At 45.2% G+C, this 27,072-nt stretch overlaps 1 protein-coding gene across 1 annotated transcript in view; it reads right to left on the bottom strand.

The window, feature by feature from the left end:
* Positions 1-27,072, bottom strand: part of LOC144782918 (uncharacterized) — a 200,002-nt gene that overhangs the window by 80,976 nt on the left and 91,954 nt on the right. Inside the window, exon 6 of the mRNA XM_078662161.1 lies at positions 5,457-5,574. Coding sequence (XP_078518287.1) covers positions 5,457-5,574 — 118 coding nt within the window. The remainder of the gene's footprint in view (positions 1-5,456; positions 5,575-27,072) is intronic.

The raw sequence follows: 27,072 nt of genomic DNA, 5'->3' as shown, positions 1-27,072 counted from the left end.
AAATTTCCATGTGTTCACCAATTACCTTAGAACCTCTTTCTCCCTGCTTGTATATCTTACATTCTTAAAGGCATGTTCCTTGGTCTGTGTTAGGGATCAGATTTGACAGAATGCTAAGCAAGCTGTGACATAGCAGGCAGGGCAACTTTGCATCACTGGTAGGTCGCTCCCCCCACCACACAGCTCCGCCTGTGTGTCCGGCCCTGCCTTCTGTTTCCTGATTGTGCTCGTTTTCTTGCCTCTTCCCCCCTGATTGTGCTTGTTTTTCCTGCAGCTGCCCCTTGATTGTGCTTGTTTTTTCCTGCCTCTGTTCCCTGGTTGTGCTAGTTTTTTCTTGCCTCTGTTCCCTGATTGTGCTCATTTTTTCTTGCCTCTGCTCCCTGATTGTGATCGTTTTTCCTGCCTCTGCCCCCCTGAATGTGCTTGTTTTTCTTGCCTCTGTCCCCTGATTGTGCTCGTTTTTTCTTGCCTCTGTTCCCTGATTGTGATCGTTTTTCCTGCCTCTGCCCGCTGATTGTGCTCGTATTTCTTGCCTTCTGCCCCCTGATTGTGCTTGTTTTCTTGCCTTCTGTCCCCCTCGCTGCCCTTGATTTTTCCCTCGCCCCCCCGTGCCCACTGCTCACCTCCTGCCGCTGCTGCCCCTGCGGCCCTCCCCGTGCCCATTCGCCATCCCCTGCCTCCTGCCTCCCAGCTGCTCCTCCCTCCCAGCTCCCCTCCAAATGGCGGCAGCTGCGCGGCTGCACGGCTGGCGTGCCGAACCCGTGCCTAAGGCAAGCCCGTCTGCACCCGTCAGCGCCTGGACCGCACCCAGCACCAGAACCCCTGCACCCCTGGACCCCGCAAACGCCACAACACCAGACTCCACTACGACACCAGCAGCCTCCACGCACTCAACTCTGGCCGAAACCACACCTGCTTCCAGGCCACCCCAAAACGGACCCACGGACCTTTCTCCTGCCACACCTGCAGCTTCACCTGCGACAGAACCACCAAACCTCCAAGGACTGGACCCAACCACCTCCACTGCATACTCCTCAACACCCGCTCTGCATGCAAACACGCAGTCGAGCTCTGGGATCTGCTCGACACCTCCGCCCCAGATGTGGCCTTCCTGACCGAGACCAGGTGGAACGACTCCTCGGCACCCGACATCGCCATAGCCATCCCGGACGGCTACAAGATCACACGCAGGAATCGCGGAAGAATAGCCAATGTCCACAAGTCCACCCTCAAGGTCGCCACCCACGCAGACGACAACCTCCACACCGCCGAACACCTGCACTTCCGGATGCACACCGACCCCAACACCACCCTCAGAGGAACACTCATCTACAGACCCCAAGGACCCGGGCTCAGTTCAGCGAATCCTTCGCTGACCTCGCCAGCACCCACGCGCTCGCCTCCACGGACTACACCCTCCTCAGGGACCTGAACTTCCACCTCGAGAACAACAACGACGCCAACTCCGCCACCCTGATCGACAACCTCGCCAACCTTGGCCTCAAACAACTCGTCACCGCACCCACCCACGCCGCCGGCCACGCGCTGGACCCCGTCTTCCCCACAGGCACCCACGTCGCCTTCGACCACACCACCGAACTCCACGGGACTGACCACCACTGCATTCATTTCACCTTCAAGAAACCAACCACGCACCACCGCACCCAACAGCTGCCTCGCCGCTGCTGAAGCAAAGCCACCGAAGACCGGATGATCACCACCCTCGACCAGAACCCACCCACCTACCCCACCAAACCAGACACCGCAGCCCGCCCCTCCAGAAAGTGGATCGACAACTGCGCCAACACCCTCGCCCCGCTCAACAAACCCTCCAACAGCCACACCAGCAAGAGAGTCACCAACAAGCTCCAGACCTCCAAACGCGCATGCCGGAAACTGGAGAAAATATGGCTCCACGAATTCACACCGGACAACCTCGCAGCCCACAAGGACGCCACTCGCAGACATCACCACCTCATCAGATTAGCCAAGAGATCTTCCTTCAAAGACCACTTGGATAACAATGCACATGACAGCAAAGTGCTCTTCAGCATCGTAAAGGAACTCTCCAACCCCAGCGCCAACGACATCCCGCCCTCACAAGAACTGTGCGACTCCCTGGCCATCTTCTTCCACCGCAAGATTGCTGACATCCACGACGGCTTCAACACCACAACCGCCCCGACTATGCCAGACTCCACCTTCCCTGCGTACACCACCAGCGCCATCCGCCTGACCTCCTGGTCCAACGTCAATGACAACGAGACACGCAAGGTCATGAACTCCAACCACTCAAGATCTCCGTCAGACCCGTGCCCACACCACGTATTTAACAAAGCAGACACAGCCATTGCACCCCAACCACGGAAGGTCATCAACATTTCCTTTGAAACAGCGACATTCCCGGAAAGCTGGAAGCACGCCAAAATCAATGCCCTCCTCAAGAAGCCCAAGGCGGACCCCAAGGACCTCAAGAACTTCCGGCCCATCTCCCTGCTCCCATTCCCGGCAAAGGTCATCGAGAAACTCGTCAACAGGCAATTGGCCCGCCACCTGGAAGACAACATAATCTTGGACCTGTCCCAATCCAGATTCAGAGGAAACCACAGCACCGAGACAGCCCTCATCGCCGCCACAGATTACATCAGGCGACAACTAGACAACGGCGAAACGTCAGCCCTCATCCTCTTGGACCTGTCAGCCACCTTCGACACGGTCTGCCATCGCACTCTAAAGACACGCCTCCTAGAAGCCGGTATCCAAGAGAAGGCCCTTGACTGGACCACGTCCTTCCTCTCTGGCAGAACCCAGAGCATCCGCCTCCCACCCTTCCAATCTGAAGCCACCAACATCATCTGCGGCGTCCCCCAGGGCTCATCCCTCAGCCCGACGCTGTTCAACATCTACATTGCCCCCCTCGCACAGGTCGCCCGCCAGCACAACCTCAACATCATCTCCTACGCCAACGACACCCAGCTCATCCTTTCCCTCACCAAGGACCCACACACTGCCAAAACCAACCTCCACGAGGGAATGAAGGCAGTTGCCGACTGGATGAGGAACAGCCGTCTGAAGCTGAACTCGGACAAGACGGAGGTATTCATCCTCGGACCCACCCCCTCAGCCTGGGATGACTCCTGGTGGCCGACCACAATGGGAACAGCACCGACACCCACCGACCATGCACGCAACCTAGGATTCATCCTCGACTCCTCCCTCTCCATGGCCAAACAGGTCAACGCCGTCTCCTGCTACAACACCCTCCGCATGCTCCGCAGGATCTACAAGTGGATCCCTACCGAAACAAGAGGAACGGTGACACAGGCCTCGTCAGCAGCAGACTGGACTATGGCAACACACTCTATGCAGCAATCCCAGCCAAACACCTACAACGACTACAACGCATCCAAAACGAATCCGCCCGACTAATTACCAACGTCCCCCGCCGCAGCCACATCACCCCCCACCTGAGAGACCTACACTGGCTCCTCGTCGACAAGAGGATCACCTTCAAGCTCCTCACCCACTCCACAAAGCACTCCACAACGCCGGACCAGCCTACCCTAATAGCAGACTCAGCTTCTACACCCCCACGCGGCAGCTCCGCTCCGCTCCACCAGCCTCGCCCTCGCCACTGTCCCCCACATCTAACGAACAACCTCCGGCAGCAGATCCTTCTCCTACCTCGCCGCCAAGACCTGGAACACCCTCCCTACTCACATACAGCAGACCCAAGACCTACTCGCCTTCAGAAGACTGCTCAAGACCTGGCTCTTCGAGCAGTAGCAGTGCCCCCTCCCCTCAGCGCCTTGAGACCCTCACGGGTAAGTAGCATGCTCTAAAAGTACTCTGATTGATTGATTGATTGATTGATTGCTTTCAGTGTAGCTGACACTTAGGCTCTGATTATGAGTTTCAGCAGTGTGGGGCGGAAGGTACAGGTACTCCACAGCTGTGCCCTGCACTGCTGAGACTTGCTGGGGCCCACTTGCCAGATTACAAGTTATTTATAGTCTGGCAGTTGGGCGGCATGGTATTCACATTGCGGTACTTCTTTTAAAGGCCACTGTGCTTTCTGAACGGCATGGACTTGAAAGTCCATGCTGTCCAGGAACTTTTGTGCATGCCCACAGGGGAGCATATTTTATACTCCCTGTGTGCATGCACAATGGGAGGAGGCACAGGGGGCCCTGTAGGACCCCCTTTGTTTCTCTCCTCCAAGGTTTACATGGAGGAATAACTGCCATGTAAACCCTGGAGGAGAGGAAACTTGTGATATGCTTGGTGGGACCACAACGGTCGCACCAAGCATATTGGGCCTTTGACCGCCACGCCACCTTCAGGTGGCGTCAGCTGTCCCAGGGCAGTCTGACCGCCTAACTTGTAAGGGGGAGGTCAGACCACCGGAATGGCGGTGGATGGATCCCCACTGCCACGCCACCGTGAGTCTGGCCGTCCGAGGACCGCCAGACTCGTAATTGGGCCCTAAATTGGCATTAGAGCTTGCCTGAACCACTGTGCAACCACTTTAGAAGGTGTTATTTTTTGATTAGCGCAGATCCCCAAAAGCTTGAACACAACAAAAATGGTACATGGAGCACGATTTTTAACACACTTTGTGAGATCAACATTGATAGTTATAAAATGTCGGACATGTTTATTTCTGAATGTGTGTTCACTTTCTGAATTGGAAACAGAGGCTACATAGAAATGGATCATGGCAAGAGGGGGAGTACAACTTTATCTACAAGAAGGTGAGGGATTGCATGGTAGGAATGACTGGAGAGCACGGTGAAAAGGAAGAGGATGCTGCTTCATTTGTGGGATGTCAAAGCCAAGGTACGGAACAACACTCAATTTCGAGGACTAGGACTTACATTTCATCATTAGACTTTGACCCAGAGCAAGAGAGAAAGGCAGACATGAGAGAAGAAAGGGGAGAAGGAAGGTAGTGAAACAATGCAAAGGGAGAAAGCATTGGTGTAAAAGAAGTGAGAACGGAGTGAAATAAAGAGAAAGGAGGTGTAGAGAGATGGAACAAAATGTAATGTGGTGGAATCAATAATAGGACATCCTGGTATCTGCCAGCCCCGGCATTCGGAAGTGCAAGGCTCCTAACAAAAAACCTTGGAACCCTATACTTATGTTTTACAACAAATTAAGCTCTGGAAGGGCTAATATGGAGCAGTGAGGTATATTGACAAACAGAATTATCAATATGGACATTTCGTTCATATTAGTGTCTTTTAAAGGTAGAAAAGAAGAGCCAGTGAAACTCACATCATTTGTTAGCACCCCACCTATTGGTGTGTGTGGATGTGTGTGTGTGTGTGTGTGTGTGTGTGTGTGTGTGTGTGTGTAGATGTTGTGAGCTGATAATGGGATGGAGGGAGGAGATTCATGAAAGGGGTGATAGCAGGGCTAGAGCAGTAGAAACACATGCCCAGGGAATGCACCTCTCTCTTGTTGGGCTTCCAGAAGATATGAGATTGCACTCTGCCTTCTCTTCCTCTTCTGCCACCTTGATATCCTCCTGTTCTGCATCATCCTCTGTATTCCTTTCAAGTACAGCCGCTACAAAAGAAAAGTGGGTTTGCATTTGAAAAGTGAGTGAGGGCGTTGAAACAAGTAGCAGGTGCAACAGGGCTCAGTCATTTACTTAAACAGTTCTGTATCAGCAAATGACACAAACCCTCCATCTGACCAACTTCTTTGAAATTCACTTAACCCAATTGTATATTTGTGTAAATACATGCAAAATAACATTGCACATGACTCTGTCCATATACATTAAATCAAATCTATCTCAGTAGGCCAGATACCATGCACAGATTTGATTGTGAACATATCAGAAACCCTGTATGAGAACAGGTCACTAGACCCTCTCCCTACCTTCAAAAGAGGAAAACACTGACTAGTTGTTCAAGGCTGTCAATACCAGCTGTCAATGCCAGCAGTACCAGATATTACTTAAAGTAATAAAAGCAAAGACCTTCACAATGGTGTGTGGCAGGGGAAAAACAAAGACTAGGATCCACCACATAGATAATGCCCCAATTGCAGTAACATATTATTTTGTTTAGCTAGGGCTAACATTTACAGCAAATGGACAGTGGGGAACCCATATTGAACATTGTAAATTAAAATGTACTCAGATAATAGAAGCAATTAAAAAAAATTCAAAGAAAATGGGTAATAAACCCATTAGGGAAATCATGTCACCATACAAAAAAAGGAAGTGTCTTTCAGGAACATGTTACGGTGCTGCACTATGGGGAGTAAAAAACTATTCAATCCTCCAGACCCAAGAAAATAACTTTTTATGGAGATTGTTAGCTGTTCCAAAATCCACCCCCATATATAGTGTACACAAAGAGCTGGATGCTTCATATATTAAGGATTTTATTATCCTGGCATGTATAAATACCTGGTATGGAATATGGAGTAAGGAGGGTGCTAAATGTATTCGGGGCATTGTCAGGATTGTCTTGTAATAGAACATGGGAAGAATATACCGTGGCTGATGTATATTAATAATCTTTTAAATGAATGCACTGAAAATGTTGATTTAACAACCCCCCTCAAATACTCGAGTATAGTAAAAATGATTTGAAAACTACCATTATAGAATCTAGGAGCAGGTCAAGGGAAGACGTGATAGAGCAAGGTTTCGCATCGCGACTTGCTCGAGTCATGAACCTCGAATCTGGTATAACACCATAAACAAATTGTATGTATTATTAATCTCTTTTATTTTTATATACATGTATATTAGAGAAGCTTGCCTATGTGGTTTACTAATACGAATAACTCTCGTACCTAAAAAATGGCCGCTGCTTGAATTTTGATTCTGCGCATGCGTTAGGCATAATCACGTCACGTGACGTAGTCACATTTTGGAGGGAAAGGGTGCGCATGCGTAATAGCCATAAGATGGCCGCGCTTTCTAATAACGAGGTAAAGCTTACACCGCTGCTCTTGTGATTTTGTCTGTTGCACTTACCCTTAAATGCATAGTATATTTTTATGATAAGAAACCTGAAGTACAAGAACATGAGATGTAATACATTCATTTATTTCTATGTTTTAATTTGTTCTCGCTTACTTTTCATGTATCACGATGATTGGGGGGTCTGAATGTACTGGGAGCCATCTTGAAGGTCCCTTCCACACATGCTCATGCAACCAGCAAAGCCATAACCTTGGCCAGTGGAACTCAGCCAGCTGGCAGCCACAGTCAAGATGCTCATGTGAACGCCACCTCTGACCCAGCAAGATGGAGTTAACTGTTCTCAAACTGATACAATGACATTTTTCCTATTGTATTCCGTGCGACTTCTCATGGGAACCCCAATCTTGCTAGGCGGTACCTTGAAATGCAAATAGGTCTTACAAAAGTCTGTTCTGATTGGTGTGTTAACCAAATCCTACCTTAGGACCAATCGAAATTGGGAATTCTGACACTTTGCAACATTTGGGGGGTGGTACACTGTCCCAAAACAGTATATCTAGCCTAGGTTCACCTAGGGAATTTGTCCGACTTGTCTGAATAGCTGACCTGTCACTGACCCAACGCACTCAATAGGTGACTTGATACAGAGCTGCTGCGGAGCACTCTGTCCGATTTGACCATAGACTCTGAAGGTTTTACTAAACCTTAAGTGCTGGCGGAGCACTTTGCTGGGAAATTCGCTGACCCAATCGGGGTTCTGACTGATAGCTGCAGAGAGGGTGGAGCGCAGGCGTTGCTTCCAAACTGCGGGTGCTGGTCGTATCCTGGTGGTCCTGTCCTGATCCTAATCTGGTTTTCCTGTCCTGTCCTGGGGTGTCCATTCTGCACCTGCTGTCCCATTGAGGGTTATCCTTCCTTGAGGGTTTTCCTGTCCTTAACTGACCCGTGGCCAGGGTTGGTTTTCACACCAGTCTAGGTAAATATCGCTCTGAAACTCTTAAACTGCACCTTTCTATTTTTCTGTCTTTGCTTCAATAAAGACATACCTTTGCATATGATAATTTTCCATGCTTTTCGCAACTATTGCATATTATTAAAGTCATTTGCATTTATTTTTATAGCATGTACCTATGTTACCCTACCTTTTAGAAATCATTTTTCCATTACAGTTTGTAATTTCCTGATGTGGTCTCTAATCTTCTCTCATAAAACTGACTGAAGTAACTCTGATTTATAGCGTGTTCACTTTGCCCTTATCATAATTTATTTAGGATTCCAAAAGTACTTTAGTTATGTTCATGAAGTATACCCTATAGCTCAAATTTTACCATAGCTTGCTCATACGTAAATGTCCTTTTTAGTGTTACCAATATTTTTCTTTCCCACTTAGCGTGTTCCCTGTCGCACTAGCATTTAAAAACTAAATGCTTGCCCTTATAGTTCTTCTGTATAGTTATGTACTCTTTGCTAATTTGATTTTAGACTGTCTCCTTGTAGTGGAGTGTATATTCTAAAGAGAGTCGAATTTTAAGATAAATCTTTTAAAACTTCCAGTTGTCCGTGGTCATTTTATGAAAAAGCAAAGTTTATATGTTGGGTTTGTATTTTGCCTGCCTTTCCTTTTACAGCTAGCTCCCTGACCCATCGTGGTCATAGGTACCCGTATCGGTGGATGGTAAGTCGGGTACACTAGGAAATAGTAGAAAGGGACTCACAATTATTGGTAGTAGATTGTAAGGTCATCTGATCAATGTAGATGGTTTTATTAAAGTATATGGGCCCGAGACCGAAGTGGTGAAAATATTGGTCGGGTGACCTGCGATCTCTATCAGACGAAGCAAACTCAAAACACATGATTAAGGGATTTAATGATAGAACACTAGGGATAGGGATTCAACATTATTTAATCCAGGTCACAAATACAAGACACAGGTTTTACCTCACTAGATTAAGAATGGGATTAGCCCATTTTTTAATTGCGTTTCCATCCATGGGGTGGTGGACTGGAAATCTCCCAAAGTGTCCTTGTGATAGAAAGCCAGATCAATCAACCTTGCATTTCATTTCATTCCGTGACGTTTACAGAGATCTAAGGAAAAGTATATTACAACCATTGTTTCTAATGGAGAGACTGTACACATACAAACATGCTTTTGAGTATATTTGCAATTTAGCAAATATTAGAGTCTGTAATGCAGTGGCAGTCTATATCCAGAGGGCGATTAGAGTAAGGAAAAATAATTCACAACTAGAGCCCCTCATATACGAAGAGGATAGGATGCATAATGGTAGTTGATAACTCAGGACATGAGAAATGCCCTAGATTGTATCTTTTGTATATGACACTTTAGGTATAAAGTTTAATGGGATTGCCATTGGAGCTCAAACACACCTTACTGTACTCCCTAGTGATGAAATGTGAACATGTTCTGTTTGTTTTTAAGGTTGTATCTTGCACATGACACTTTATATATAATGTTTATTGGGCCTGCTACTGGAATTTAAATACACTATACTGTATCCCTTTGTAAATGAAATGTGAAAATGCTTCTTTTGACTTTTAACTGGAATTTAAATGCACTTTATCGTACTCCTTTAGGATGAAATGTGAGATTGCTATTGTTTTTAGTATGTTTTATGGTTTGTATTTTTTAACCTAATAAGGCTTGCTTTGATTTGATTTGATTTGAACTGCCATAAGGTTCATCGCAAGTGCAGATTATAGTATAATTTGGATTGATGGACTAACAAGTACCTCATAAAATCGCATTTCTAAAGTAAGCATTCAAATTAAGGCACACCTTTCACACCTCGAACATTACATCTGTTATGTTATGTTATGTTATAAGGATATTTATAACGCGCACTGCTAGTCAAGACTGTCCTGGCGCGAGGAGGGGATGAAATCAGGTACTGCAAACATAAAGAACAAATGGGTGAAACATTTGGCAACTGAGTAAACCTCATTGAGAGCAGACACACTGTGGAACTAAGATTTGTAAAATGCCTGTTTTAAGTAACTCCTTAATACACTGGCAAAACGTCATGCCCTGCAGCAGATAAATTGACCTTAAGCAAAAGAAGACATTCCTGGCTAGAACTAAATTCTTACAAAGTGCTGCGTCCACAGAACTACCTATGTTGAACATTTGCAGTATATTACAAAGTTAGAATAATGCTGCAAGCTATTTCCTACCTTTAATTGTATGACAAAATGGAAGGTAATGTCAATCAAGCATGCATGAGGGCTCTGGGACAGGTAAATGAATAGATTGGCCCACATAGTTTGTAGATGTTCTGCCTTACTCAACAAGCACAGACTATGGTTACAAAACACCTTTAACCCCTCCTTTCCTCCAACAGTGCTGAGCCCTTTTTTGACTACTTGGGGTAGTTTGTGCATAGAGTTCCATAACTGTTTTTCCACATAAGGTACCCACAACAACTTTGCATCTTTTTTTCCAACAACCTGTGGCTTCTAAGGGTACCCAAGGTTTGTAGATTCCCTTGGAGGGAACCAAGAAAATATGCAAAATAACCAAACTGACCATTGTTTTAAAAAGTGGATTGCTGTGGGTTTTGGGCCCTTGCTCAGCCAGCACCCAAGAAAATCGGGCAACCCTGTACATTTTTCTCAACTAGATGCCTGGGGAATCTAGGGTAGAGTGACTTGTGTGGCTCTCACTAGTTTTATTTTTTTATCCAGAATCCTTTGCAAATCTCAAACTTTGGCTACAAAAGCATATTTTCCTCTCATTTCTGTGATGGAAAACTCTGGGATCTGTGTGGAGTTACAAACTTTCTTCTACCCAGCATTCTCCTAATTCTCCTAATAAAAATGGCACCTCACTTATGTGGGTAGGCCGATGCATTGTATTTTTTCCCTCAAAACGTACCCTTTTTTTGCAAAGTGGGTAGCTGTGGATTTTGGGTCCTAGGTCAGCCGGCACATAGGGAAAACTAGCAAACCTTTAAATTTTTGGAAACTAGACACCTAGGGGAATTCAGGGTGCGGTGAATTGTGTGGCTCTCACTAGGTTTTTTCAAAACCCAGAATTTATTTTAATCCTCAAACATTGACATAAAAAAACACATTACTGGAATGTTGTGAGCCACAAACCTCCTTCCACACAGCATTCCCCTCGGTCTTCTGATAAAAATGGTACCTCACTTGTGTGGGTAGGTCTAGTGCCCGCAACAGTAAACAACCCAAAATGCAACATGGATACATCACATCTTTCAACTCAAAACAGATCCCTTTTTTGCAAAGTGGTTAGCTGTGAATTTTGGGCCCTAGTTCAGCCTGCACCTATGGAAACCTAGCAAACCTGCACATTTTTTAAACTAGAGACGTGGGGAGTTCAAGGTAGTGTGCCTTGCATGGATCCCATGAAGTTTTCTTTCCCACAATGCCCGTCAAAACTCAAAACTTTGCCTGAAATAATGCATATTGCTACATTTCTGTGATGGGAACTTCTGGGATCTGCAGGAATCCACACAATTCCTACAAGTGGGGTAAAGCTGGCTGGAAAGAATTTTAAAATAAATAAGTGCAGCAGCTTAAAATTTGTCTTAGCAGCCCACTATCAGAGATGTTGAATGTCGCCATTGCCGAATACCAAGGCTTCTTAATTTTCACTCTATCACATACGTGTTTGTTCCTCACTTCTCAACTTCCGAACTGTTTAACTCTTGCAAGTTGTTTTTTTATCCATTTTTCTCCCGCTCGGTTTTCCTCTCTTTCTCGCCCACTTCGTTATCCCTTTTTAGCCTTTCTCTTTTCTCAATAGGATCAAAGTCTGATGATAAACAATAAGTCCTGATCCCCAAACATTAGTTTCTGTGCCACACCACCTGCAAGCACCACCACATATTAAACACTGTGTTTCATCAAGTTTTATTTTCTAATGCCCATCCCACTACCTTGAAAATAGTTGTGCATGCTAGCTCTCAAGGGCAACATATTGGTGCTCTGTAAAATATGTACTAACTGAATCAATAATAGTTTATTTCATAGCCCCTCACCTATAAATGATCAGTTTTTTTAGTGTTACTCCCATGTGCAATTTGTCTGTTCAAATCATTCAACAAAAGCCTTTTAAATCAGTGTGAATGTTCCTGAAGAACAGAAACTTGTAACTTCTCATCTTAGAGGCTACTATTTTTTGAAGTGTTCAAGGCTTTTCTGAGTAATGTGTACATTTCTTGTTTGTGCTTCTCTGTATTCCTCCATGCACCTACGTAGTTTCATGCAATGCACAGGGGTAAAATATGTGGGTTTGCTTCATTACCACAGAACAGTTGGCCTGAGGAATGTGTGGACTATTTATACTCGACTTGGAATTGTCACTGGAGTAGAATAATACTGAAATGATACAAACTCTACAGTGGGACTGGGAAAACAAGTTTTCATGCTATGATGTGTGAAAGCAAATTCTATTCCACCTACCACAGAAGGAAAACAAGCATTGGCAGAGCCAATAGGTCTGTCCTTGTCCACACGTCTTTTGACAATTATTGGTATGTTTTGTTGTGGTTTTTGCAAAACTTTATTGTTTAAGAATCTGTTGGGTGTTCATCAATCTAAATAAAAGCATTGGCTAAAGGCAAAATTGTTTTTGGGTCTTAAAAAAGCACACATTACCATGGTACTTCTTGGCACTGAAGGAAACGACTTTTTGTGTTAATGTGCTCATTGTGAAGGGCAGCATGCTGTAGCTCACAGTGAAGTCAATCAATAGCTAAAATGGGTTGTCGCATTGCCGCATGATGCAAGCTTGAATGGGTTGGAGAAAAATGTGAATGACACAACCCCAGTCAATTGAAAGAAGTTTGGCTTAAAAACCGCTATAGTATGTCATATAATAATTTTAGTAAAATCAAAAGGTCTTGGCTAACACAAACCTAAAAAAAAGCCAGTTGTTATGCCATTGACTGCCAGCCTCTTGCCTTGGAGAAATAAAAACAGAAAGTAAGAAGGCAAGAAAGCATGGAGGCAAGAAAGTATGACGCAAGAAAGACGGAAGGAAAGGAAGGAGAAATGAAAGATTGAAGGAAAAGGAAACAAAGAATGAAAGACAGAAGGAAAGAAGGAAATTAAAACTGAAGGAAGGAAAGAACAAAAGGCATCATCCAGACCTAGGCTGATATCATCTGTAAGGTACTCTTGAAGCAGGCTCCATTTTCTTTCATTCTTATGTTTTGCACTCATGGAGAGAATGAGCCGACAATGTCTGAGTGGCACCTGCCTCTCTGGGCTTTGCTAGGAAACTGGCACCAGTGTACTAATCAATTGTACTACTGAATAGCGACCCCAGAACATTGTGGTTTAAGAATATCGAGAACAGAATTTCAGGGGACAAAATATTGAAGGATAAGAGCATAAACGGAAATATAGATTGTAAATTGATTGCATATTTTATGTGATGCTTGTTTGCTCTTTATTGGTTATTTCTAATAATCAAATAAAGAGAATATTGATATATATTTACTATTCCTAACTCTAGATCTGCGTTGCTTGATGATATATGTACCACGTAGGTACATATATCTGGATTTAGGTATAGAAAATCTAGACTGACTTACCAGTACGTATTTCAAAAATATATATTTTTTTGTCCTCGATATTATGTCCCATTGATATTCTGGTATTGATATTCAGGGAGCACACTATAATATTTAATGAGCTCCTCTGCATTTCCGTGCCTTCTGGAAATTTGCCTTATTTGTGTTGAACCTGGCAAGATGGAAATTGAATAGATAGAGCAAAGCCAGAGATAAACTGGGGGCTTGGCTTAAATTTAAGAGCCAATGGGTGACCTGAGCCCTCAGAATATTTGTCATATAAGTCAAGTAACAAATGTCACACAAAATGTATTACCGTGAGAAATAAACAATATGTATCTCTTAAACATCTGGGAATTGTTCCATTTAGTTCATTGAGTGATATCACTGCACTGAGTGATGCTTAATAAAATATTAGTTTCGAAATAGTGAACTTATAAAGTGTGGCAGGGTATGCTCAGACGTGAGTCCCTTGTTCACTTGGCCACTGGATTCAAGATAGCCTGGCTGATGAGGATTATGAATCCGAAACCGGTCCCAGGATGCTCGTTTCTGGTCCAGGAAGACATGGCTTGGCAGTTCGGGCTGGATTGTTCCCATGAGGCACAGGGTCAGACTGATTTGCATATAGCCATGTCTGAACTGGGGTGGCTGAGTGAACTAAAGAATGGTGATGGATTAAACCCAGATCAGTTGACTGGGGGTGAGTGTTTGATTTGTTCAAACGCTCCGTTTATCATCCCCTTTTGTATCGCTTTGTTCGCCCTAAGTGTGGCAGGGTATGCTCAGACGTGAGTCCCTTGTTCACTTGGCCACTGGATTCAAGATAGCCTGGCTGATGAGGATTATGAATCCGAAACCGGTCCCAGGATGCTTGTTTCCGGTCCAGGGAAGACATGGCTTGGCAGTTCGGGCTGGACTGTTCCCATGAGGCACAGGGTCAGACTGATTTGCATATAGCCATGTCTGAACTGGGGTGGCTGAGTGAACTAAAGAATGGTGATGGATTAAACTCAGATCAGTTGACTGGGGTGAGTGTTTGATTTGTTCAAACGCTCCGTCCCTCATCCCGTTTTGTATCGCTTTGTTCGGCCTAAGTGTGGCAGGGTATGCTCAGACGTGAGTCCCTTGTTCACTTGGCCACTGGATTCAAAATAGCCTGGCTGATGAGGATTATGAATCCGAAACCGGTCCCAGGATGCTTGTTTCCGGTCCAGGGAAGACATGGCTTGGCAGTTCGGGCTGGACTGTTCCCATGAGGCACAGGGTCAGACTGATTTGCATATAGCCATGTCTGAACTGGGGTGGCTGAGTGAACTAAAGAATGGTGATGGATTAAACCCAGATCAGTTGACTGGGGGTGAGTGTTTGATTTGTTCAAACGCTCCGTCCCTCATCCCATTTTGTATCGCTTTGTTCGGCCTAAGTGTGGCAGGGTATGCTCAGACGTGAGTCCCTTATTCACTTGGCCACTGGATTCAAGATAGCCTGGCTGATGAGGATTATGAATCCGAAACCGGTCCCAGGATGCTTGTTTCCTGTCCAGGGAAGACATGGCTTGGCAGTTCGGGCTGGACTGTTCCCATGAGGCACAGGGTCAGACTGATTTGCATATAGCCATGTCTGAACTGGGGTGGCTGAGTGAACTAAAGAATGGTGATGGATTAAACCCAGATCAGTTGACTGGGGGTGAGTGTTTGATTTGTTCAAACGCTCCGTCCATCATCCCCTTTTGTATCGCCTTATAAAGTCTTGCACCACTCCTGCTACAGCAATGATGCAGTTAGTTAACCAAGAGACGAGTAAGTTGTCATGTGCCCTCTACTTGTGGCCAATTTTGCTACTATCCACAGCAAACCTTAAATTCTATGAATCCATATACAAGTGAAACTTTTTGTATAAGGAATTTGATGCACCCAACTACTTTAGAGCTTTCTCAAGTGTCACTTTCCTGGAAAAAAAAGGACTGAAGTCAAATGATTAATGTAGGATCACATAATTTGATCAAGAAGATAAGCCAGGATGTGAACCTCGATTCTCTGGTTATATAAATGTGCAATTCAGCCACTGCATGAATGACACTTTTTTCTCCTGTTTAACACCAAAACACAGAGCTTTGTGGTTAAAACTTTGAAGAGGCAGATAAAGGCACTGCTCAAATGTTACATTTATCTGACACACGGGACAGTAGCATGATATTGTGAGCTGGCTCAGCACAGAACTGAGTGCCTGTTTATGCGTCTGCAGTGAGGAAAAAAAAGTAAATTCTTTTAACCCAATAGTTCTCTGAATCAAAGCTTGATTTTCAGATGCAAGGGCTTGGAAACAGTGAGCAAGGCTTTCCTGTTTTTCCGAGCTGTGCTGTCTAAATGAATCCACTGACTCTAAGAACCTTTGTGCAGTGGGATCAGGTAAAATAATTTTCAATAGTCTAAAGTCTGTTCTAGGTAACTTCCTGTATATTCATTTCCCTCCCACCATCACCACAGGATGGGTTGAAGTTCAGTGTGGCAATTTGGGAGTCTGAGTGTGTAAAATCTGATTGCCATAGTTGTGGGGAGCTACCTTCGAAGAAAACAGGAGATCATGCAGCAACTGAACATAAATTTAGAAAAGTAGTAGGGACAGGGAAGACTCTATGGACACACCATCAGGGGCGGTTCCTCCGCTAAGGTGGAGGCGCGTCGCCCCACTGCTCTGCAAGCAGCAGTTAAAGGAAAACTAAAATGATAATAACCAGTGTTATTATCATTTTAGTTGTCCATTTCCTGGTGTGGGTGGGGCTGGACTGGCAGAGGTCAGGAGAAGGAGTGGTTGCTCCAATCTAAAGTGGGCAAAACCGTTTTGCCGGCCCTCTTGGCCAGACCATAACAGTCATGCACACTTTGCATGTTCCACACCCAGCCTGCATTACAGCCTGGGTGCAGAACATGCCCAGTCCCCCATTACTTGTCTGAGCGCCGAACCACAGCACTCAGACCAATCACAATGCTTCTTTGATTGGCTAGTGGAGTCAGGAGCCTTGGTGTATCCTGGTTCCTGCTTACCAGGAGCGAGAGGCGGCAGCGGCGAGCGGACTGAGAGGCGGTGGTCGGCCTGAAGTTAAGAGTCTTTAAAAAAAAAAAGATTTTAAATTGCATCCCCCTCCTGCTCCCCCCGCCCTGCCACCTTAGTAAATAGCGGCCACCTCTGCACACCATACAGTTTACAACTCTGGAATTGGAATTAACATTTCTTGTAGGCACATCGGAGCCTCATGATGTGACAGAAAGGACACAGACATTTTACTAGCAGACTCTGACACTACTGCTACGTGTCACATTCTTTAGAACAGAGAAGGCGGTTGAATGTATCAAAGACAACTGAAAGTTCTGAATGCCTCAAGATGGCTGGGTCCATTCTGCCCATAATTTCCAGCAATGCCAGTATAATGTTCAAGAGAGTGATCTCAGACCTCAATATTTCCAGTCTCAAAACTAGTTATTACTTTCAAGGTGATGCACTAGGTGGATGTCGACACCCCTGTAGCAGAAAAAATATGCTGGTAGTCAATTGATAGTTGATATTTTAGGACATGAAGGGTCCATCATGGGCTTCTTGATTAATGAAAAAATGTATAACCTAGGCTGCTTGTGTTGTATAGTGCTTCAATTTTCCTTGGGCCAGGTTCACATTAGAAGAATGAAAAATTCCTCTTAACAGTTATTAGGCATATATCAGGGCAATATGTGACCTGAGAGGAGCCCTGAAGGACTGGATCTGCTCCCTCTTGTACCCAGGGCAAAGCAGTGGGGGGTCATGAGGCTGACCTTTTTGGCCTACAGGGATATACAAAACTACAAGGGGCCTTTCCTGCAATTACCCAGCTGACCAGTAACTGGACCTGGACTGGACCATGCAATTGGCCTCTGTCTGACACCCTGTGAGTCTCCAGGTGCTTCCCCTGAGGTTCTGAGGGACTTTAGAAGTGTACTCCTGTGGTGGATTTGCATTTGAAGGACTATGGATTTGTTTAGTATTCGTCAGACAGCGTACTCTGTCATAAACATGACAGCTATCCCATACGATGTATTGCAAGTGCATTATATCATATGACCTATGTAATACAGGATATCATCAAGCTTGTGATGGAGTATCCTGTCCACCAAACTCTAAATTAGGCCCTGAGTCAGAAGGTAAAACCTGTGACAAGAATGAAGCAGGTTGGTGTATCTCACCCATTCGCCAACGCAGTTAGCGTCAAATTGCATCTAGGTCCCAGTCTATTGTGACCACTGTCATTGACAGTTTGTGATACTTTGCACTATTCCTAATTAAAACTTTAAAGAGTAATTTTGCCAGATCCCCTTGTTGTGTAGTTACCACCCCAAATAATAATCCAATTTCCTAGAATCTCTGGGGGATATTTACAAGAGAAGTGGCAGAGCATGTCGTTAGCCTCTTTGGCTTAACGACTCGTTCCGCCACTTAAGAAACGCAGGGCTGCACCATATTTACGAGAATATGGTGCAGCACTGCATTTCCCCCTGCGCTGCCCGCTACACTTAGCAGTGTAGCGCTGATGCAGGCACCCTTGCACCATAGTGCAAGGGTGTCTGCATGCAGGGGAAAATTGTTTATGTACAGGAAGGCCCCCCTTTCTGCACATAAACAATCTTTAAATGTCGCTTTGACATTTTTATGTGTGCTGTTTAATGCAGCACAATTATAAGTCACAAAATTTCATTTTTTCTTAAAGATTGTTTATGTGCAGGAAGGGTCACCTTCCTGTATATAAAGAAACCTTGGCATTCTGCTTTTTCCATGTGTGCTGCACAAGGCAGCACACATGGAAAAAGCAAAAACTAGGAGAAATAAAGCATTTCTCCTCCTTGCACCAAGTTAAGAGCAGGTTTTCCCTGGTCTTAATTTTAGCGCTGCCTCCTATTATTACTGCCCTCGTAAATAGGGGGCAGTGTCAAAATCAATGGGTGTTGCGGTGGAACGCCCACAGCAACACCCACTGTCCGCGCCTTTCATACTAAGCATAGCGTGAAAGGGAGCCTTATTTATAAGGCAGGGTTAAGCCACTTTAAGAGGCTTAATGTTGCCTTGTAAATAAGGCAAAGCCCCTTTTGCCTCTGGAATGTTGCAAAAAGTGACGGCCGCGTGGTGATAGGGGCTTGTAAATATGCCCCTCAGTCCCTTGTCCTGCACTAGCATCATGGATTGTAAACATTAGTTAGATGGCATGGCTTTTTCATTTTCCTATTAGTTGCAATAGCCTGTCTACAATTCATAATGATTTTCTCTTCAAATCAGTTTTTATGCCCCTTATACCATTCCTCCGAAGAGGTTACCACAAAGAAGTATAACAAAGCATCAGTAAATTTGTTATAGTGTTTTCAATTCTACTCTAGGGTCACCAACTCTGTGAATCTTACTAGTGAGGAACCTGATTTTTGCTCCTTGCAATGGTATTTACTTTTAGGGTTGCTGCACTATTCACTGAGGAATTTTCTAGCCAGGTATACTACGTCTTTTTCACCTTGGCTTTTATTTTTCTTAAATCATAGATGAACCATTTGTTAGGATTTTTATAAAAAAAATGTTTGACCCACACCTTTATCATTGTTACAAATGTAATCACAAAGGGCCTGGTTCAACAAACTGCAGTATCTGAAGTAATAATGGAATAGTACTATTCAGGTACCACAAAATGCAATTCTCAAACTTATAGTCTAAGACATTCATCTCTGCTTCTCTTATAACTTCTGTGCAGAGATCTCCATCTCAGTGGTGAAAATTTGCACATACTTAGATATAGAATTAGTAATGAATGTAGGAGAAACTGCATGAGTCACAGGAAATGGGGAAAAATGACTATTTAATGGGAGGCATTTGGGGAAATTTACGGAGTAGCTTGGGAGGGACATGTAAATAATTCACAATAGAGTTAGACAGGGTGTGGCCGAGCCGGCGACCAAGATGGTCGCTTGACTCCGTAGCTCCAAAGCAGTTGACTTTCTCTTCCCGCCTGCCTGCACCTATATGCTGGCGGTGTGACTCCCACACTGCTGCCAAAGCAGGCGGGCCCCGGCAGAGGTCCCCAACGACGCCTGCTATGCCGTGGAATGACTGATCAAGCTCCCGGACCCGACGTGGCCCTCGGAGGCTCTGAGACGACAGGGTACTTGGGTGAGCTTGGGGGAGGGGTCCAGTGAGTGTGTGCAGGGCTACAGCTTGCCACCGATCTGGCTGCCTCAACGTGCCGGTGGCCCTGCCTTGGAGATTGAAGATCTTGTTGTGCCCTCCCTGACCAGATCCCGTCGCTGGAGAGTGCTTACTAATATCGCCCATGACGGGAGGTAGGAGGTGCCATGTTGCCTTGTCGGCCCCTTACATTCAGGCTGCTTTGTAGTGGTTGCCATGAGGGTGTTGCTGGGTCCTGGATCCCAATTTGCAAGCTTCTTTCTCTCAATGGGCAATAGTACTCTACTCATGTTGGACCCACTGCCATAAATGCCTTTAACTACTGTGCCAGCAAGGTGGTAGTGACCCAAGCCACTCGATACCTCACTGTGTGCAAGACTCCCAGTTGGAGTTTGAGCGTTACGCGTCCTTCCCTAAATTAATTACTCACCCTGTGCTTGATGTCAGATGGGTGGTGGAGTAGCCATGGACCGGTGCGCTTGAGGCGAGTTGATCCCACGGGTCAGACTGTCAATTTCGACTATAATTCAGCCTTGGGGGTACGTAACCTTCCTCTGCAGCACAAAATGGGTCGTAATGACCCTAAACAATGCCAACTCAATTTTGAGGCTGGGAAGACCCCTAGGCGTGAGGACGCTGAGAGCCCCAACAAAACAGAGCCACACCAGCTGGAGTGCACCCTCGCTATAATGGCCGAGTTGCAGGCTGGTTTCCAGGTCATCAATGCCTGTCTGGATACACTTACCACTCAACTTGACGACACCCACGGTCGACTAGAGGCACAGGACACCTGGATTGGCAATGCTGAACAGTGGATTTCTGATCTCGGGGACGCACAACCTACAGTTCAGAGAAGATTGGAGAGGGCCTACTTAAACATCTCGCTACGAAGAGGAAGATTTAGAAGCGTGATCACACAGGAATAACCTTTGCATTGCCGGTATACCTGAAACTACGAACACCAACCCTATGGCCAAATTTGTTGAGTCCGTCCTCCTGGAAGTATTCGGGAGAAAGACCTTTTCTGCTACATTTGCGGTGGAGTGGGTGCACCGAACGATGCCCCCCCTAGCCCCCCCCGGCACCGGGAGCGACCCCGCAGATAATTATTGCCAAAATTCTTAATTATCACGACTGGGATGTTGCACTTCGACTGTTCACGAAACGCGGATCGCTCAGTTACCAAGGATCAAACATTTCCGTTTTCCCAGACTGTACGCCAATTGTGCAGGAGGCGTGCCGCAAATATATGGACATTAATCGTTCCCTCCAGAAAGCAAATTTCAAATACGCCTTGCTGTACCCGCCCGGCTTAGAATTCAGATTGGTGGTAAAGCACACGTTTTCGACACTCCTGACGAAGCAGCAAAATTCTGGAAGAAACAGCAAAATGTGGATAGAATGCATAAACAAGAGGGCAGTCGCGACTCTAAACTTGATGGCTGACGGTCAACTTTTGAACTGAAACACGATTGGAACACTTTTTAGTACCGGCATGAAGCATTGGCAGTTACTGTGTTTTGATTGCGGCTGCTGGAAGATATTGTACGGGGTCCTGAGGGTTTACTCCCTTGCATCACCATATAATAAATGGCTTACTGCTGTGAAACAGTCGCTTATTGGGCGGACATGCTCCTGTCATTGCATATTCTAAGAACAGACCGCTCCTTCGGAGTGTTGCCTTCCCCCTTAGGATGTTCTCCTGCCCTTTCTTTCCCCCCTCTCTTCTTTCTTCCTCTTCCCTCTTATCTGCTGCTACTTGATTGGGATTTACCAGGTGCCTAGTTTCTGTGTATCCGATGTGGGTGGGGCACGGAGATGGGGTTGGGTTTTCTTGTATGTTGGTCATTGTTTTGGTGTTTGTTGGTATGGAGCAAAACCTATTTACATAGCACAGGGTGTGACTTTTACAAATCTGCAACCTGTAAGGATCTGTTCAACAGTGGTTAGATGACCTCCAAAGACAAGTGTGGCCTTTGCTTGTGCCTTAAGTGTCTATCCTGGAATGTGAGAGGGTTATCTAGTCCTAAAAAAGGTTGCCAGGTCCTGGCATATTTGTCCAGACACTCTATCCAGTTCGCTTTCCTTCAGGAGATGCATTACGCATCGCTCCCAGTACATGGTTTGGTGTAATCATGGGGGGCAAAGGGGGGGGGGGACAGTTTCTTTTCAGCTATAGTTCATATCCATGTGGGGTGTGTATACTGATTCACCGCTCCCTTCCCTTTCAGGTCTCGGAGGTTGTTACCGATGACGAGAGTAGATATATCATTGTGCTGGGAGTGCTGGGGGGAGAATCAGTTCTTTTCATTAACGTATATGCTCCAAATGTTGACACCTCTGATTTTTTTTCCTTAAAATTACTGCATATATTGATCGCCTAGGCACTGATACTATACTTATGGAAGGAGACTTCAACCTCACATTAGACCCCTCCACCGACACTACTGGCCCAGGTCTCATCACAAAGCTACATGCTACACAGGGACTTACCAATTTATTGCAATCTTCCCTGCTTCCGGATCCCTGGCAAGCAAAGCACCCGGGGGTCCATAACTATTCATTCTATTCTGCCCCTCACGGCTCATGGTCCCGGATAGATCACTGATACCTTACACCACAACTACTTTTGGAGGTGCAGACTATTGACTATCTGCCTCGCACGCTGTCCGACCATGCTCCCCTTCTGCTCCTGGTAGATTTTCCTATGATTCCAAAGCAACAACCTTTATGAAGATTCCCCGCATCGCCTCTGCTCGACTCGGTGTTTCGCAGCGAGGTGGGCGAAGCCATCAGAGAGTATTTCTTGCTAAATGAAGGAACGGTGGATTTGCAGCTGGTGTTATGGGATGCCTTTAAGGCATTCATCTGCAGGGCTTGTATCTCTAAACATGCTAGCTCGCTTCGATCTATACGGGGGGACCTGGAGAAAATAGAACAGAAACTAAAGGACATGGACACAGACTACCTCATCACCAGAATCGCTGCGTGATCGCGCAACACTATTGACTGAATTCACTGACTCAGCCGCCCCAGAAGTTAAATATCTTGGCAAGTAGGCAGTGGCCTGTGTGTACGGAGAGAGTGAGAGGCCCGGCCGGACACTCGCCTGCCTCCTCAGACCCCAATACCAATCTGCATTCATCACACACCTAGACACAGAAACCAAAGACTTGCTAACAAAGAGGACAGACATCACAGCAGCATTTCCGTCATACCATACTCACTTATACATGACACGTGACCCCACAATGGGACAGGCCCTGACAGACTACTTATAGGAGATAGCCATGCTTTGGTTGGAGGAGGGACAGCGCAAGTTCATATCTTTCCTGATAGATGAAGAGGAAATCAAACAAGCAATAAATGACCTGACTAGCAGTCGTGCCCTGGGCTCCAATGGTCTTTCCGGGGAGTTTTATAAAGCTTACCAACACGAATTAGCTCCACAAACATTAGAGGTGTATAATGAGGCTCTGCAGAACGGGTCTCTTTCCCCAACTATGCGAGAAGCCATTGTCACACTACTGCTTAAACCAAGCAAATCACCATGTCAATGTCGTCCTACAGGCCATTATCGTTACTCAATCACGACTATAAAATCCTAGCCAAAATATTAACAACCCATTTATCGTTACTTGTAGACACCACATTATGCCCCTTTTAGGCTGGTTTCATTAATGGGAAGATCAACTGCACTTAACCTATGTGCTATTTTTTCAGTGATGAACCAATGGAGCCTACATTGCCAGCGGCGGTCCTTCTCCGCAATGCCAAAAAGGCTTTTGATTTGCTGGAGTGGCCTTTTCTATACGCTGTGATGCAGTAACTGGGTATCCATATTGGCTTATTTAATTTGTTCTGCCTGCTGTACTCTTGCCCTGTGGCTCGGCTGAAGCTAAATGGTGAAATAACAACTCAATTCCCCCTATCGCCTGGCACCAGACAGGGGTGCTCTCTCTCACCCCTATTATTTATTCTGGCTATAGACCCCCTCGGGCGTCACATACAGTAACCACATTTCCACCATGGTTCACAGTTACACACGTGTCCTCCTGCTGCTTCGTTTTATGCCAATGACGTTATGCTATTTGTATGGAAGCCGGCAGAGAACATGTCCCCACTGTTGTGAGAGGTGGTCCGATTTGGGGTGTGCTCGGGATTATTCATCAACTGGACCAAGTCGGAAATTTTTCCATTGACTCCGGCGACTACCCAAGAAGATTTTGAGTTCCCCCTGAAGTGGTGTGCCAACTCCCCTAAATACCTTGGCATTTACTAACATTGTAGTGCTCCTGAGGTAATCCATCTGAATTATGGTCCCGTAATAGACCAACTCGCAATGCAAGTTGAAAAGTGGACTAAACTCCCCCTCTCCATGGCCGGCAGAATTGCGATACTGAAAATGGTGGTTCTACCGCAATTTTTATACCCCTCCTTGAATATTCTTATCGCTTTAACCACAAAATCCTTTGATACACTCCAGTCTCTACTTATTTGTCTTGTCTGGGCAGGTAAGCAGCCAAGCATACGCTGGAATACTTTAATTATGCCTTACGAGCATGGAGGATTCAGAGTCTCTGATTTGAATTTGTATTACCTTGTTGCTCAAATCCACTTTACATATTATTGGTATCACCCTGATGCCCGACTCCAATATCTTTTGCCTGAGCAGACTCAAATATTTAGTAATTCGCTCTTTGTTATATTGCCACTGGGCTTGCCACATTGCCCCGCTGAGATCCAAACGTTGCCCACGACATGTTGGGCATGGACCAAGTTGCGCCGGTATATACAGAAAGCGTCTTTATACTCGGCACATATACCATTAGTGGATAATCCGTGGCTACCCCCCCACCACTGAAGCTCTTACCAAGTGTACAATAGCCAAACACAGACTCCAGAATATTGGAGACCTGTTTAAAGACTCACGACCCTGTACAATAACTCAACTTATTTCTCATGGGGGTGCTACATACGTGGAAAGATTTCTTCTCCATAGGGTCCGGGGATCACTGATTGAGGCTATACCGGATGCATCAATGGAACTGGACGACTTTCCCCTCTCTCGCTCGTCATAACCACGCAGGACAGTACACACCTGGTTTCACGCTTATATCACCTATCATTATGCCTTCGCCTTGTCGCTGGGGCCAAAACACAGACGGCCTAGGAACGGGACCTAGACACACCCGTAACTGACAGTATATGGCACTATTGTTTTGAACAAACATGATACATCTCGAACAATCATCAACATAAATTATTACATTTTAAATATCTACATATAGTTTATGTAACCCCGAAATTGCTATCAAAGATGGATCCTAATATATCAAATGCATGCGCTCGGTGCGCAACCCTGAGGCGGACTTCCCACACCTTGCATGGAATTGTGCATCAGTGCTGGCATACTGGGGAGAAATCTTTTGACACTTGAATGAATGAACAAAATCTTATATCGCGCAACTTAGCCCAAGGGCATCAAGGCGCAAAAGCAGGTCATCCAACACACAGTCAGACAGAGTTAGCTTTACAAGTACGCTTCAGAGAAAAGCCAAGTTTTTAAGGCCTTATGAAACAGAGCAAGCAAAGGTTGCCCTAGAAGCTCAGGGGGGAGAGAGTTCCACACTTTGGATGCTGCAGAGGAAAACGCTCTGCCTCCCCATTTTGCTCTTACAAACCTGGGGACCTCAAGAAAGTTTTTATTGGAGGAACGAAGAGATCTACTAGGGGAATCGGGATGTACAAGAGAATGAATCCCCTGTGGACCTCATGGTAGAACGAACTGTATAACCCACACCATTGACAGCATTATTGGGGTATGTTCAACCTTAAAAAAAAGGTATCAGAAGGTTCACTGCAATCACCATACTTATTGAAAAACTTCAAATTTCTCTATACTGGGACAGGGCTCAAGTGCCAAAGGTGAAGGCCTGGCTCTGTGACATGATCCACTACGACACCATGAGTGAAGTGTATGCCACACTATTACCACCCACCTCACATGCTCGTGACATTTGACAGCCACTGAGGAACTATTTACTTGCATACCCCTTGATGAAAATTGAAGTGTAAATATAGGTAGACCGGCACAAAATACTATAGTGGGAGATTGAAATATAAGGTAGCTTGATGGCCTGATAATAATCATTGCTAAAAGTAGGATGAACCTTGATTTACTGCAGGTATCGTTATGAACAGATATATTTGATGGAACATACTGTGATTATAATTGTTTATTTTTGGGGGAATTGCTCTTTTGTTCCCTGTTTGATTGTTGGGATATGGGTGTTTTCTTTATTTCCATAACTGTAATTCATTGCCCTAAAGAGCTGTATATTACCATGCACTCTCAGTGTGACTGTTCTTTGTAAAAATTCAATAAAGAAAATACAAATAAAATGTAAAATAAAGAGTTAAACAATTGCAATTCAGTACAGTCCTAAAGGTGTCAGAACAGGTTCAAATGTACTCCAGCCCAATCCTGTAGAAGGTGAAGTACCACATATGGTCAACCATTGCTACAGCAACAAACCTCATAGTAAACAGCAGAAGTAGGGAAATAGAATCCCCTAGGAACTAGTGTCAAATAAATTAAATTAGTTTGGCATTCAAAATTATACTTATATATAAATATATGAAATACGAAAATGTCCTTGCAAAGTTTACTTTTTGTGCATTTTACGTGTGAGAGCTATTCACATGAACATTTTACGTGATGTATGCTGTGGCCTACATACGGCATGTAAGAGACCAGTTCAGTTTATTGCCTATACAGCTCTAACGTCATGTGTTCCAGTTAGCTCCAGAGGGAGCACTGCCATTTTGCATAAACAAGGGCCTTTTCTAAAGTTGCCTTCACTTTAACACAATGACTACTGACACACATTTGCATCCGTGACAGTCTGGATAAATTTCTTGGAAACTATATCTGCTTACATAATCATCTTCAAAAGAACACTATCATGCTACCATGACACTGTGTACAAGGTTTATATATATATGTTGTGCAAATGTGTTTCTTGTTTTGTATATATGGTGGCATAGCTATCTATAGCACACAAACAATGGTAGCATGATCAAGATCTTGGCCCAAGGCAAGGTTTCCTTTGCTGTTATTTGCGAGGTCTCTACTTGCTGATGCTTTGGCCCAGCACCCCACTGACATCTCTGCGAGGGGTGTCCAGCTCATGACCATTACGGGGACCTACATTCTTTCCCTTCAGGCAACAGGGGTTGGATAATCCAGTAGGGATTCATGGCAGAACAAATACACACCCTAGATACTTAGGTTAGTGGATGCAGAGTAGGATTACGCCAGATTTATATATTGTTTTATATGCTTCCATATTTACATTGTT

Source organism: Lissotriton helveticus, chromosome 9 (genome assembly GCF_964261635.1).
Source record: "Lissotriton helveticus chromosome 9, aLisHel1.1, whole genome shotgun sequence".
NCBI lineage: Eukaryota > Metazoa > Chordata > Amphibia > Caudata > Salamandridae > Lissotriton > Lissotriton helveticus.
This window is presented reverse-complemented; position numbering and strand designations above follow the sequence as displayed.